General features: G+C 41.3%; 1 protein-coding gene across 5 annotated transcripts in view; it reads left to right on the top strand.

The window, feature by feature from the left end:
• The window catches only part of exoc6b (exocyst complex component 6B), a 97330-nt gene that overhangs the window by 20823 nt on the left and 60328 nt on the right, over window positions 1-16179 (top strand). For all 5 annotated transcript variants that reach the window (XR_005205151.1, XM_037758019.1, XM_037758021.1 and 2 more), the window contains exons 7-10: window positions 3237-3419; window positions 6179-6247; window positions 11866-11949; window positions 12275-12321. Coding sequence is in view for 4 of the 5 variants with exons in the window: in XM_037758019.1 (XP_037613947.1) it covers window positions 3237-3419; window positions 6179-6247; window positions 11866-11949; window positions 12275-12321 (383 nt within the window). In the remaining variant the exon portion in view is untranslated. The remainder of the gene's footprint in view (window positions 1-3236; window positions 3420-6178; window positions 6248-11865; window positions 11950-12274; window positions 12322-16179) is intronic.

Raw genomic sequence — 16179 nt, 5'->3', positions numbered from 1 at the left:
TAAAAAAGATGAATAAGTGGAGTTTATGTGACGCAGGTGCTGACGTACGAGTGCAGCGTCGCATACTCTAGGTTAGATGCTTTTCTCTCGCGTCCGTCTTTCATGGGCTGCCGTCTTTTCAGGTCTAGTTATGTTAATTTGTTAAGTGGAGAGAAAGAAAACGACCATTTGATGGATTAGAAAGGAACGACACGCAGAGAAAAACAAACGAAACAAGACTCTTCGCTTTGTGTTTTTGAGGTCTGTGCCATTTTCTGTTTCTGTCGCTCTTTCAGTATTTTGGTTCTCTCAAGAGTTTTGGTTGACTGAGTCTGGAAGAACTGGGGAAACCCCCCTTTGCTGAGCGTATTTAGAGATAGTTTCTTAAATATTCTTTTTTTAATTTATTTTTTTAATCACGTTTGTTAGTGTTTACTTAAGAAAAAAAGACTACAACAACCTAAACCACTACAAATAAAATATGTATGTATAATAGATAGTAACTGTAAATTTAAAAACAAACTATTCACAAACAAAGTAGGAGAAAAAAAGTTAATAATAATAACAATAATATAAATAAATGAATGAATAAAATACATACATACATACATAAGTATAAAATAAAAAATGTAATAAATAATTAAAAATTAAAAATTAGGATTGGAGGGAAAAAATAATAATATAAATAAATAAATATAAATTAAAATGATAATAAATAAATAAATAATTAAAAATGTGTTTCTTACCTATTCTTTTTTTAATTATGCTTGTTAGTGTGTTTACTTAAGAAAAAAGATTACAACAACCTAAACCACAACAAATAAAATATGTATATATAACAGATAGTAATTGTAAATTGAAAAGCAAACTATTCAAAAACAAAGTAGGAGAAAAAAATATATATAAATAAATAAATGAATAAATAAATAAATAAAATAAATACATAAATAAATAAATACAAATTATAAAATAAAAATGATAATAAATAAATAAATTATTAAATAAAATATATATATTTTTTTAATTTATGTTTGTTACCTATTCTTTCCTGTAAATAGAGGTCTCACCTCTCCCTTCCTTTGTAACCTTCTATACCGAGAAACGAGACTTTCCACTTTGTTATTGTCTGATGTGACTCATTAGTCTTGTATGTGCGTGGGCATCAGATCAAAGATGGCATTGTATTCCTCCAACATATTGTGTTTATCCGGGTCGGTGCATACCCACCCTCCTATGAACACCAGTTTTTCTCATTACCGCTGTCATTAAAAGCTCAAATTGGGACGCTGACGTGTTTATTGACGTCTTAATCGACAGATTTAAGCGCACGAGAGGAAGCCGAAGCATTCACGTAGAGCACGTAAAGCACCTCGAGGCGGATCTGGGTGTGGATGGAAAGATGCACTTAGATCTGAGAGGGGTTTCCCGCCTCACTAAGACAACATTTTCCCACAGAAATAGGTCGTGAAGGCGACTCGGCATAGGAACGAGCGTTCAAAGAATCTTTTAAAAGTGCAGTGAAAAGAAAGTTAGCTCGTCTTTAGCTTCTGTGCTTTGACTGTGAAGTGGAATATTTGAGCGGTGCACGGTTACAAATCCTTCGCATTTGATTGGACCACTAAAAAGTGTGCGGGCTTACAGTTAAAGCGTGATGCGAAGCTGCAGTACACAAACACTTTCTTGTTGCTAAAAGTTTCAGATTGATGGATGGATGTCATGATGTTATTGGTTGAAATTGGTTGGTACTAGCTTACGTGAAGATGATTGGATTTTGATATAAAAATACAAAGAAAGTATACCTTGAAGAGATTTGGTACCCTTTGTCCAATACCCATACAACAATAGGAAACGCTGCCCTCCCTCAGAGGTAGACTTGGCAATCTCTATAAGAGACGTGACTCTGTTTTCATGTTGTGTTGGATACCAGCTCCCATTAACTTCTAACCAGAACTTCCTGTTTGGTTGTTATTATTTTTAGTATTCCTGATCCTACGCAGGCAGAATGCATCATTTCCCACGATAGATACTCTGTTTTTACCCAAACAGCGACATAAACTGGACGCTGTTTACATCAGATATTACATTGCACGTTGAATTTCCTTCTGTCTTTGCCCCACCCTTTTTTACGTTAGTTTATTTTGGTGAAACTTCACCAATAGGATCATCGCTGCGTTACCTAAATGTAAATTAATTTTTGTAATCGATTAATCTGTTTGAGTCATTTTTTTAAGAAAAAGAGTCAAAATTCTCTGATTGCAGCTTCTTAAATGTGATTATTTTCTGGTTTCTTTACTCCTCTGTGACGGTAAACTGAATATCTTTGAGTTGTGGACAAAGCGAGTCATTTGAGGACGTCGTCTTGGGCTTTGGGAAGCACTGATCCACATTTTCCGACATGTTATAGACCAAACAACTAATCGATTAATCGAGAAAATAATGGACGGATTAATTGAGAATGAAAATAATCGTTATTTGCAGCCCTAATACAACATATTAATACATAGTAACCTATTTTAAAATGGGCATATATTTGAAGTGTGATTTTCCGCTGTGTAATTTTGCGATAAAACTCAACGCGTTACACTTTCAGATAATTTGTTCAAATATTCTTAAATGTTTTGAGCGCACCCAAATTGAAATGAAGGTTTTTACATGTAAAAGCTCAGCTCAAACATGTAAGCTGTCCCCGTCTCCACTTTCAAGTCCCTGGCGCTAATTTTACGTGCTTTGTTTTGGAATTCATTGACTCTTCATCCTTCCTGTTCTTCCCTTCCTGTCTAGCGGTTTTCCCTCTGGTGTATTCTGAGGTGCTTTGGAAAATCACCTTTTTATAGGTCGTTTCCATGAGTCGTTTCATGAGACAAGGAGTTTCCTCAAAGGTCTCAACCAGTGAGCTCATCATCCGCAATCTCTAAGCTTTTCCCGGGAATGGGAATCGAGTAAATGTGAGCCGTTATTGGTGATTATAAAGTGTAACTGTAGCACGTATCAATACGGTGGAGTTTGGTTGCAGACGGTGTATCAAGGTTATCAGTAAACATCTGGTTTTGGTGTCTCAAAATCAAAGGGCGTCTATTGCTCTGAAGTTGTGCCAAAAAGCTAAATGCAACAAGCTCCTCTTCCTCCTCTGTGGCGTTTGAAAGGTGTTCTGGGAAATGTAGGAAATAACTGAAGGAGAAGCAAACAAACAAACTAATCTCCGAGGGGTTGAATGTGACCTTCTGATGTGTGTTTCTGTGTTTCTGTGTTGTCTTCAGGCCCAGCTGCAGCGCTCGCTGGACAGCTCCGCACAGCCGAGGGCTCTGATTGGACGACGCAGCAGAAAGGAGGCGGCGGCGGCGATGGGGACAGGGACGGATAGCGACCGGCAGGGTGGCAGTCCGCTGTCGGAACAGGACTCTGGCATTCTGGATGTGGAAGACGAAGAGGAGGATGAAGAAGTGAGAGAACTACAACCAAACACACACATGAATGTATTTAATCTGTCCTCTCCAGATAGACAGTAAGGAAGGGACGGGGTGTCGTGACCTCTAATCGCCAACATGTGGCCATCCCATTCCTCTCTGATTGGTCGTTGGCCTCAGCTTAACTTGCTTCCTGTCGCAGTCTCTTTGTAGTCTCTCCATTTTCAGTCTCTTTTCTTTCATGTCTCCCATGTGTCCCTTCTCCCCCTAGACTCTCCATGTCTCCTTTCCTTTCCTTATAAACCTCCACCACTCCAGTTGATGCGTTCCTTCTGTCCAGCAGTCAGATGTCGTCTCGTGTCTCAGGTGGGGTTTGGGAAATTTGTAGTGGACGGCATCAGCCGGTCTCTGCGGTGCTTTCACAAACCAACATTTAGTCTGTTTTAATCGAACTCTGGTGCTGACCAAAACAACTGGTCCGAGACCACTTGCGAGAGGTTGTGTTGCTGGCTCATCACGGCGTTGGTGTTTAGCCTTTCAAAAACAAAAAAAGAGATGTAATCATTTCTAAAAATCCATATTCGTTGGCGTTAAGCCTTTCAAAAACTAAATTTTCACTGCGGCCAAAAACATGTTTGCTCTCCTGCCCGCCGCACGAACCTGGAGGGGCTCAGCTTTTCTTACATACAAATAGGGGGGGGGGCTTCAATGAAATTAGGTTGGGAACCACTGCCGCAGTCCATCATATTGTCCACATACTGTATCAAGTTATCTTACAAAGTAATCAGCACACAGTTCCAGCAGTTTGAGGAGCTGCAGGTTGTTTAAGTTCATCAGTAGCGTGCTTACAGACTGTTCAGAAGATGAACTTCTGTGGGCACAAAGCGTTTTGACACTGAACTCTCTGCGTCGCCCCTCGCGGGGATCAGCAGAGCTTTTGTTGTTCACGCTCAAGGAAAGCGAAGTACAATGAAGACGTCGGAGAGAATAGAGCTGAACTTTTGCAACCCCCGCGCTGCCATTCTGTGTTCAGGTCCCTGTCGTCCCCCTCGGCTTATTTACGTCCTGTAAACTTGACTCAACCTTCTTCACGGGAAGACCTTGGGCTCGAACAAAGGCCTGACCCCGCGCTCGCCCAAGGTTACGACCGCGTTGGCGCCGTTGGCTGCGGTGATGCCAACCGTCGGCATCCCGTCTCCTCACGCCACCCCGCGCCATGTCTTTCCCCTTCCCTTCATTTACAGTCAGCCCCCAGTGTCTCCGCATCCTATTTCTATTTGCTCCCTTTGTTCTTCTACTTTTCTTCTTCTCTCTTCCTTTCTTTTGACTTCACCATCTTCCTGTTTTCTTCTTCACCTTTTCCCACCTTTACTCTCTCCATCTCTTCTTCTCTTTCTGTCATTCATTTCCATTCTTTCAACTTTAAACTGCTTGTATCCGTCTTTCTCTGTTTCTGTCATCGTCCCCTTCAGCCCTCAATCTTCCTCACTCCCTCTTTTCCGTCTCCATCCCTCCACCTCTGTGTTTAAGTGGTCTTTGTTTGTTCGTCTTGTGTGTGTGTGTGTGTGTGTGCGCGGTCACATCAAAGCTGGCATTGTGTGTGTGTGATTTTTTTTTTTTTTTTTTTTTTTTTTTTTTTTACAGAAAGCAAACTTTCCAGAGGCCAAGAGGGCACATGGTTTTCAGCTTTGTGTGTGTTAAAATGGGTAAATTGCCACTGTGTTGTTCTCTGGAGGACAGAGGATGTGGGCAGGGAGGAAGGAGAGGAATGTGGGATGGTTTAGACGGAGGGATAGATGGAGAGAAAAAGAGGTATGAACGGCTGGTGACACTGACGAAGTGATGAAGTGCTGCAGAGGGCTTCTCTCTCTCTCTTACAGGAAAGTTCAATTGGCAGCGACATTTGATTTGAAAACCTAACCTGAAAAACAATTATTGCCGTTTTGATCAAAACATACACCAGAAACTGAAAGTTACAATCTCAAAGATCTGCCGCTGACACCTTTGTAATACTGCAAATGCAACGCCTTTCATCAGTGGGCAAAAGGTTCAGTCGTCATTGTTACCTAAAATCGTAGATAAATAAATTTATTTAAATGTAAATCTTCGAGATTGTTAATTTAACAGCAGTACATGAATAATAAATCCAGTGAATACATAAAGTAATAATGATACAGTACATGGAATGACATGTACGTCATAAATAACATAAATAAAGTGAGAAATGCTGAGAATTAGACAAAGAAAGATCTGTGTATTACAGTCTAAAATAGAGATGAAAGAAAACTAATCTTACTTTCTGATAAGCGGTTTCATATTCTGTTATTAGTTCTGCCACTAAAAACATCAAGCACAGTTTGCTTAAGATCATATTTTCTTTTTTTCCTCCGTCTAATTACCGTTTGCTCTCTTTCTCTTCCGACTGTATATAAGAAATGACTTATGAACGGTGAAGTAGAGCTGCGAAGATTAATCGATTAGTTGCCAACTTTTAACTTAATCGGCAACTATTTTGATAACTAATAAACAGTCTAAATTCTGATTGCAGTTTCTTAAATGTGAATATGTTCTGGTTTCTTTCCTCCTCTACGACAGTAAACTGAATATCTTTGAGTTGTGGACAAAACGAGACATTTGAGGACGTCATCTTGAGCTTTATAGACCAAACAACTTATCGATTAATGGAGCAAATAATCAACAGATTAATCGACAATGAGGATAATCATTAGTTGAAGTAGCCTCTCCTGTGGTGTTTTGTTCATGTACATCCCGTCTGACTGTGTTTCTCTCTGCAGGTCCCAGGAGCTCACGACTTGGTGGATTTCTCTCCAGTTTACCGCTGTCTGCATATCTACACTGTGCTGGTGAGTTCATCTTTCTTATCTCCATAACGTCCATCTTTTATCTCTTCATCACCGGCTGTTGTTTTATCCTCCACTTGTTCCACAAACACAAAAACTTCAGACTGTACCTCGTCGTCAGACGGCCCTTTCCAACAGTAACTGAAGGGCGTTTCCATTTGAAAAAAAACTGGAAAAGAACGCAGATGGAATCGCCCTTTAATAGATATTGTGATACGGTGCATTTTCTGGGAACTGTTGCAAGATGAAGTCTAGTTTTTGGCAAATTGAGATCCCCAGATGCCGACAGTCACCTGATCCATCCAGAGATATCAAAGGGGGTAACGGCAAAATGTGCTCCGTCGTCTTGTGGTATATACGGTGTGTCGTCACACCGTGGAGCCCTGAAGGTTTATGTACATATGATGCTGTAAGATGAGGCCTCCGGCTCGAGTCTGGCTTCACTCCAACCAGGCTGCTGCTGCAGTGTGTGTGTGTGTGAGATCTCAGTTAGAGCGAAAGCGACATGGGTGGAGGTGTTGACTGGGCCACGACTGGGTTAGTTGCACATTTGGGGTCCGTATGTGTGTGTGTGTGTGTGTGTGTCGGGGCTGTGACCGGGCCAACACGGCCAGAGGGTCGGCTGTTTCTGTTCAGTGTGTCTGGCAGGGGGACAGGAAGTGCATGAACTTTGACAGGAAGGAGAAAATGAACGGGCAAAAAGAGCGATGGAGGGAGGGAGGGAGGGAGAAGAAAGGGAGAGTGAGGTTAGAGGAAGGGTAAAGGGGGTGAGAAAAGAAGAAGGAGAATTCAAGAGAGATTGGGCGAGCGACGTTTAACGATAGATGAGAAGGAGGATGAGGTCAGGAAAGTTTAGAAGGGTGAGAACAGAGAAGATTTCATGGTGGTGAGAGAGAGAGAGAGAGAGAGAGAGAGAGAGAGAGAGAGAGAGAGAGAGAGAGAGAGAGAGAGAGAGAGAGAGAGAGAGAGAGAGAGAGAGAGAGAGAGAGAGAGAGAGAGAGAGAGAGAGAGAGAGAGAGAGAGAGAGAGAGAGAGAGAGAGAGAGAGAGAAGGGGGGTTGCAAAAGAGAGGAGAAACAAAGCATTTGGTTTGGCTGTTTAACGTTAGCATCATGTCATACTAAAGTTGTGAGGGGATTTTCTTTTTTCTTATCTCCTACCTGGGTAATCGTCTCGTTCATCCTTGTAGTCTCCCCAGGTTGGGAACACCTGGGCTAAAAGCATCGATGGTCTTTGTTGTCACGACGACAAACGATGAGGAAACGTGGATATTTAGCTTCTTCTTGCTGCAGTATGGATCATTTAAAAACGCTGGCAACGCAGGGGACGACCCAGTCTCAGCGTTTCTTAATGTACCATCAAGACCTTCCTCTGCAGTACTATAATCTAAATGATGAACAAGCTGTCGTGATGAGAAGAGAGGTCAGCGGAGGTGTAAAGCCGTCGTTTACAGGAAGGAGAGAGAGGAGAGAGAGTGACTCGGCTGTGGAGCGATAAGGAGCGATGAGGAGGGAAGAGGAGGGAAGAGAAGGGAAGAGGAGGGAGGTCACGGGGAGGTTAAAGGGGCAAAAACAGGAAGAGGAGGGTGAAAACACAACACAGAGGGAGAGAGATTAGAGAGGGGAAGAAATGAAAGAGAAGGAAGAAAACATGGATAATGAAAGAGAGGGAAAGGAGTGTGTTGAGTCTCGGGGAGGTGTTGAAAGGTCTGACCTCTTCACCTCCGAGGTCACACACACACACACACACACACACACACACACACACACTGAAGCTGTTTTCTCCATTAAAGTGGCGTCGCAGCGGTTTGAGTGACAGGCCATTGGGCAGAGACGAGGATTTACCATTAGACAAGGAAACCAGAATGCCCAGCATGGTTTGCTGGTACCGGGCAGGACTGGAAAATCCCTGTTAACTGAGGACGACTTGCACTCACACAGGCACGCGCATGTAACCGTTTCATTTATTATTCTAGTAAACCTGGATGTGGAATCCCATTTGCAATCAAGACCACCACATTTCCTCCTCCGCCTCCGCCTCCATCTCCATCCACTTTCCTCTTTCTTTCTTTCTTTCTCATGTTCTTAAAGCTTTTCCAGCCGTAGTCGAGCAACAATCCTCCTTTGTTACGCTCACACATGCTGAGAAATGTGGACGGAGTTGTGATCAATGTAAACACGGGACTGAAGTCCATCTCACTGAGTTAGAGGAGAGGGAGGCAGCAGACTGGTCAGACTGGGAGCTCTCAATAGAAATGCTCCACCAGTGCCTGCTGCACATCGCTGCACGTTGGTATTTCTGCTTATTGTGATGTCATTTCTTGGAGTATCTTCAAATGCTTGATATCCCTAAAATCTCTACAACCTCAGTTTAAAGATTATGTAAGCCAATAAACTAGGGATGCACAGATACCACTTTTTTTCAGACCGAGTACAAGTACTTACATTTGGGTACTCGCCGATACCGAGTACCGATACGAGTACTTCTCTGAGCCAAAAGACCCTCGTTAACAGCCAGCTGGAGGGTGTGAGCGACACACGGCAGGCTGGGGAGTCCCGCATACATGGCAGTGCGCCGCGACCAGCTCCTTAGTGCGGCCCAGCAGCGTCGTGCCTCCAGGGCGGGGCTCGGCCCACGTAAAAGGCGCCAGGGGTCTGCGGCGATGTCTGCAACCCACCCGACCCGTCTTGAAACACGGACCAAGAAGTCTAACGCACGCGCGAGTCAGAGGGTGCAAGCAAAACCTCGTGGCGCAATGAAAGGGAGGGCCGGCGCGCGTTGGCTGAGGTGGGATCTCGGCCCCGCAGGGTCGGGCGCACCACCGGCTCGTCTCACCGGCACCGTCAGGGAGCGTGAGCGCGTGCGATAGGACCTGAAAGATGGTGACGAGAGGTTAATGTTACGCTGCCTTAAAGTGTTATCGGAGCCGTTTTATATAACAATAATAGTGCAATTTTAACAAATACTGCGAATTGTACAGCCCTTTAATGAACTTCTTTATAATCCTCTTTGTTTCTTTATCTCCGTCTCTTTCTGCCTTTACCTTTCTTCTGTTGGTTTCCTTTTCTTTCTCATACCTTGTTTCTGCTTTCTCTCTCTCTTTGCCTCCACTGTTTCTGTGGCGTTGCAGCATTCACACATACACACACACACACACACACACACACACACACACTCACACACACACACACACACACACACACACACACACACACACACACACACTCTATCAGGCCTGTATTTCACCTCAGAGCTCTCTCTCTCGGGGAGATCGAGCTCTGTATAATGAAGAGTTCATGGCCATTTGATGCCGCTTGTTGAATCGCTTGTTGAATACACATTGTTCAGCTGAGGGCCAATCTGGGGATTAAAGAATGCCGTTTTGTCACCTCACAACATCAAACTAAACGTGGTTCCAAAACACTATCTAGATCCCTATCTGACCAGAGAGATTCAGAGTTCTACCATCCACTTTATTGTTGTGTTTGTAACTTTGTGGTGTGTTTTCAATGGACATTGTTCAGCTGAGGGTCAGATTAAGGGTTTAAACATAGTCGTGCTTTAATAGAAAACTCCCGTCTGAGTCTTTAGTGTTATTATACTGTGTTCGTATCCTCATGATTTATTTTTAACAGCCATTGTTTTAGGTTTAAGGTGTCCACGTCTAATGCAGAAGCAACATAAATACAAGTTGAATTTTCTGATGAGCACATTTCAGTGGAGTTTGACGTTTTGGAGGATTTACCAAGCAGGAAGTGTCAAATGAAATGAAGATATTGTTTTTCCTCCGACAAAATTTTTGCGCAACTTCGTAGCGTTATTTAACCTCCTTCGCGATGAGCTAGTATGACATGGTTGGTACCGATGGATTCTCTAGGTTTTCTAGTTTCATATGATGTCAGAATCTTCACTCTAGCTTCAAAGCTGAGCCGTTACAACCTCCGGGAGATCGTTTGCGTTACCGCGTTAACTTTGACAGCCCTAATATTTTGTGTTATTGTGGTTATATAATTGTAATTTATGGTGCTGTTAGATTGCCTCTAGACCGCTCCGCTAATACAGGTGCGTGCCTACCTTTGTGTACGGCAAGCGGCAGAACAGTTTTTTGGCTGCAGTGAAAATTTTGTTTTTGAAAGGCTAAACGCCAACAAATATGGCTTGAAGCAGAATAGTTAGTTAGATAACAACATTTGAATTGTCGTGAATTTTGGAAATAATATCTATCTTTTTTTAATAAATGTTGTTTAATACTAATAATATTATTGTAGCCTTATCTTTATCTGCAACTGTGCAGAAATACTGCACTGTTTATTTAAAAACGTTCTCTTTTTTACCTTGGTTAAATGGCACTAAGGTACAGTCTTGTGAACGTTAGTAAAACACAAAGATGTGTTTGTTAAATTCACACAAGTCTCTATTTGTATTCTTGTATCTTAAGAACCTCCTATCATAGTGATAGCAGGTTGGTCACCACACACACTACCAGAGCCCGGTGGTCAGCAGGGTAGATATATATATATATATATATATATATGTGTGTGTGCTGGTGGTGGTGGTGTTGGTGGTCGTGGTCTGGGCTCTTATCTCTGAGCTCACCAAGGACTGTGGGTCCTGGTCTGGGTCCCTGATAGACCACATGTTCCTCCCACACCGCAGAGAGACAGATAACAGAGAGAGCTTCTGTGTAATGGAAGGAAAAGATACGAGGTGGTCAAGTTTAGAAAGCTGATTCTGGTTTTCTGTGTGTGCGACGCCAACTAAAACTGAACGGGTCATCAAAGACACACTCTATCACTCACACACACACACACACACACACACACACACACACACTGCCTCTCACATGACCTCGTCTCAACTTTCCCATCATGCAGTGGTTCTAACCTCTGGTTTTATACCTCATTAAATTCATCCTCCCCTTAAAATCAATAACAGCCTCAAACAACCTTAAACACTTGGCTGCTGCCTCACAGTTTGGACCACATGTTTAGTTTTCCAGTTTAGAGCACGGACTGGTAATCCTGACCGCTGAGAAGGTATTACAAGGAAATATGGGACGTAATATTTAACAATGAAAGGGTATTAGCTGGTCCTTAATGTCTTTAAAAGTCCTACAAGGTCAGAAACATATCTTACCTAGTTATATGAGATTATAACATTTGAGGATTTATTGATTCTTTAAGTGGTTGAAAGGGAGCAAAGATTATTTCAGTTTGTTATATGTGTTAAAATAGTATAAAAGATGATTGATTTATGATCCAAACTGTTGCCTAGCAACGCAATTCTGTTGAAATTCCGTTACAATGCACTAAAATGGAGCGTTTCAGACAGGAGGGTGAATACAGGTATATTCAGGCAGACAGTACGAGGAAAATAAAGTTTTTTTTTAACATTACAGCATGTAAACACGTTCTAGTAGAAACACAAAATACAAGTATGAAGCTGAACATTTGCATGATATGGGACCTTTAAAGAAATCGCTTGCAAAAAAAATTTATAATAGAAAATAGGAATCCTCTAAACTATTACTTTTCCGAATATGCTTTCTTTTACTGCCCGTTTCAGAATATTCTCATGTTCAGTCAGTCATCCGTCCACTCTGATGTGCAACTTGTGTTTTAGGGTTTGCGTGATGTGTTTGAGAACTACTACAGAAAGCAGAGGAGGAAACAGGCTCGCCTGGTGCTGCAGCCTCACTCTAACATGGTATGACTCTGCACCGTCACTCTGTCTGTGTTAGTAGATGCACTTTATATCCACACACTCCTAACTACACCTCCCTTCCCTCTGCACACACACACTCCTTAATCTATAACTCCTGTTATTAACATTAGCGATATTCAACAAATGGATAATGGAGTTTATATATTGTTTTGTGATGTAACTTCCTGTTAAATTCATGCTAATTATTATTGTATCGTATAATTTGGTGCTGATTGTTTTTATCTTTCTTTACTTTACCTTTGCTGTTGGACTCTTTATCCCTCTTCCCTCTCTCTTCTTTGTTATTTTCTCTCTTTTACATTTCTAGCATGAGACTCTGGAGGGATACAGGCGGTACTTCAATCAGATTGTCGGGTAAGTCGCTCCGTCTGTCCATCTTCACTCAAACTCTTCATCTAAGGATTCCTCAGTGGTTTGAATATTTTCAAATATATATATATTTATATAATAATTCTTTTTTTTTGAGATTTTAACTGAATTGAAAGTTGCATTTTTCTCATTTTAAGACTCAACTTGACAAAAGAAATATACTGAAAAAATTACATAAACATATTTTGGAAAGAAAAGTGTCTAAAAACTTCAAAATAATTGACAAAATTGTATAAACAAATCTTTCTCCTAACATGTTTAGGAAGCCATTTATAGTCTGTCCGTTAGGAGTGTAATGCATCTGTTTATTACACAGTATTTTTTGGGTTATCTGTATTCATACACACACTTCAAAGGGGGTCCCTTGACCTCTGACCTCCAGATCAGTGAATGTAAATGGGTTCTATGGGTACCCACGAGTCTCCCCTTTACAGACATGCCCACTTTATGATAATCACATGCAGTTTGGGGCAAGTCATAGTCAAGTCAGCACACTGACACACTGACAGCTGTTGTTGCCTGTTGGGCTGCAGTTTGCCATGTTATGATTTGAGCATATTGTTTTATGCTACATGCAGTACCTGTGAGGGTCTCTGGACAATATTTGTCATTTGTTTTGTGTTGTTAATTGATTTACAATAATAAATATATACATACATTTGCATAAAGCAGCATATTTGCCCACTCCCATGTTGATAAGAGTATTAAATACTTGATAAATCTCCCTTTAAGGAACATTTTGAAAAATGCGATTAAATATTTGAATCGATTGACAGCTCTAATAAAGATGGCGCTCAAGTATTAGCCCACAGCGAACCATCTCCATGGCAACATTACACCTCTAAAAGCACCACATTCTGGGAGCTGTACTTCCAAATGATTTCTAGATGTTTATGGATGTTCTTACTGGTTTACATCCATTTATCGTCCTCCCTTTCCTCCCTCCCTTCATCCATCCGTCACCTTCCTTTGACTCCTTCTCTCCAGACGTTCATCCACAAATCTCTCCATCCTTTTGCATCCACATGCCATCCCTTTTACCCACCTCTCCATCCATCCATCCATCCATCCACCCATCCACCCGTTGTAAGCTCTCTGTGTAACTTGGCAGCAGACGGACTGAGAGTGAAAGCAAACATTCAGCGTTTAGCGACACCTCATTTCATTTCATTTGAGTGACTTCTGACATCTTTTCATCTCTCCTTTTCCCAAAAACTGTTTTTTTCCATCCTGTTTCATCTCTCTCTCTCTCTCTCTCTCTCTTTCTCTCTCTGGCCACACTCAGCCACCCGTCCCCTCCTTATACTTTTCCTCTCATCTATCACTCCATCCAACTCTCTCCGTTGCACACACACACACAGACACCCACAGTGGTGACGATTGATAGAGTGTGTGTGATGGCGGTTGGCTTATTGCTGTTATTCCTTCTGTCTGTCTGTCTGGAGCAGACGCTTCTATAAACACCGCCAAGGCTGGACACTAACACACACACACACACACACACACACACACACACACACACACACACCCTCAGGTCTGTTATTCCCATTTGAAGTTTTGGAGAATGCCATCCCGTGTCTCTCGTCATCTATCTCTGTTTTTCTACCATTTGATCTCTCATTAATTTAATCCTTCTTTTATTCTCAGTAACTGAAGTCGTCTTTTCGTCTTGTCGTTCATTCAACCTTTATTTACACGACGGGGGGATGAGAGTTGTTAATGTCTCACATAGCGACCCTGTGTACACGGAACAACAAAACTAGATATATCATAGAGCTGTAATCGCCAATTATGTAGATAATCGATAAAATGGTTTGAGGGTTTAAGAAGAAAAGAAGTAGGATTATCTGATTCCAGCTTCTTAAATGTGAATTTTTTCAGTTTTTTTACTCCTCTATGACAGTAAACTGAATATCTAGGAGCTAAAATAGCAAAAATAAGTAAATAAAAATAAATAAAAATAAATAGATAAATAAAAATAAATAAAAATAAATGCAAAAATAAAAAAATAAATGCAAAAATAAATGAATAAATAAAAAATAAATGCAAAAATAAATAATTTTAAAAACAAATAAATACATGAATAAATAAATAAATTTAAAATTAAATTAAACAAAAGAGTAAATAAATAAGGGAATTATTACAAAATAAATAAATAAAGAAGCAAATTAAAACAGAAATATAAATTGATGTCACCTTTTATCAATTATTTAATGGCTAAATGTATTTTTAATATTATTTTTGGCGCACTTAATGACATATTTATTTATTTATCGAGTTATTTATTTATTCATTTATTTTTTATTTTGGCAGGCTCCGTCTTTCATATTAGGAATCGCTGAGCGACATTTTTCACTATTTAGATAGATACATAGATAGTTTATTATTACCATGCAACAGTGTTGGGGTGGTTGTTTTGGTGCAGCATGGTTACTCAGTTCCAGTGCAAAAGAAAGAAAGAGAGAGAAAAGAAGCAGCTTAAACCACACAAATGTGAAAATCTGCACATTGGTATCAGTAATAATAACAACATGGTTACAGTTGGAAATAATGGAAACCGTTAAAGATCAATAGAGAGTCCCCTCCCTACATAGTTATACTCTTCGGTAACGACAAAGAGAAGACTAACCGTGCACAGTCGACCACAGCGTGGCTCATTATGGTCTGGCGAGGCTCAGTGGGCATCGGTTTGACTGAGACATGTTGTCAGTGGACATGAACCAAAGTCACTTTCTAGGCGATTTGATCCGTTCAACACGGGCGTCACTTCAAGAACGCAGTGCGACATGATGTGATTGATTAGTGCGGTCCGTCGCCACCGACACGTCAGCAGCATTTCATGCTCGATTGGATGAACAGGCTCGGCTGTCATTAGTACTTGTAAATGATTTTCAAACTGGCTGATGGTGGAGGCTTTTCTGGAAAAGTTTTCAGAATTCACTCAAACCGCCCACGGAAATACTTCATTTAATATCGCTAATGTTTAGTTTAGATGGTTTTAAACAGTCCCCACTCTGATCTCATGCTTTCGGCTGCTGATTATTTGTATGCCTCCGCGCCATCTGGACCTTTATTGTGAAGGTGATGTCTCAGGAAGGCCTTGAGGACATTTCTTCAAATTTGGCACAAACGTCCGCTTGGAGCTGAATGAATCTTTGGTGGTCAAAGGTCAAGGTCACTGTGACCCCCAAGTCCGTCCCATTCTTGTGATATCTCGGGAACGCCTGGAGCAAATTTCTTCAAATTTGGCACAAACGTCCAGTGGTGTATTGGAGGGTATACGCAGGTATACCAGTATACCCACCTATCAGCCAAAAAGCCATTGGCTACCCACTTCCTCCTCGGTAACCTATTACACATCTCCCAAGTTTTAGTAGTACGCCCACCTCATCAATGACCACTACACCGCTGCAAACGTCCGCTTGGACTGAAGGATGAACTGATTATATTTTGGTGGTCAAAGGTCACTGTGACCTCACGTCCGTCCCATTCTCGTGAACGCAATCTCAGGAAAGCCTGGAGGGATTTTCTTCAAATTTTGGCCCAAACGTCCGCTTTGACTCAAGTATTCATTGATTAGATTTTGGTAGTCGGAGGTCAAAGTCAACTTTTCCACCCCAGCCAAACATAAAAAACATTTTTTGCAATAGTTGGATGTTTTTTTCTGAATATCTGGCGTTTCCAGCGTATCGTTTAAACGTGCATAAAAACAGGTGGGTGGCAAAACACTTATTATCTCTTGGACGGTGAGAACAAGACCCCAGGAGTCGCTGCACCTGACCAAGACGTAATGCAGCACGTAACCCCTCGTAAACCTGCAGCTTGTAGTTTTTACACTTTGGG

Source organism: Sebastes umbrosus, chromosome 22 (assembly GCF_015220745.1).
Source record: "Sebastes umbrosus isolate fSebUmb1 chromosome 22, fSebUmb1.pri, whole genome shotgun sequence".
NCBI classification, from domain to species: Eukaryota; Metazoa; Chordata; class Actinopteri; order Perciformes; family Sebastidae; genus Sebastes; species Sebastes umbrosus.
Note: the sequence above shows the minus strand (reverse complement) of the source record. Positions and strands in the feature narration are given on the sequence as shown.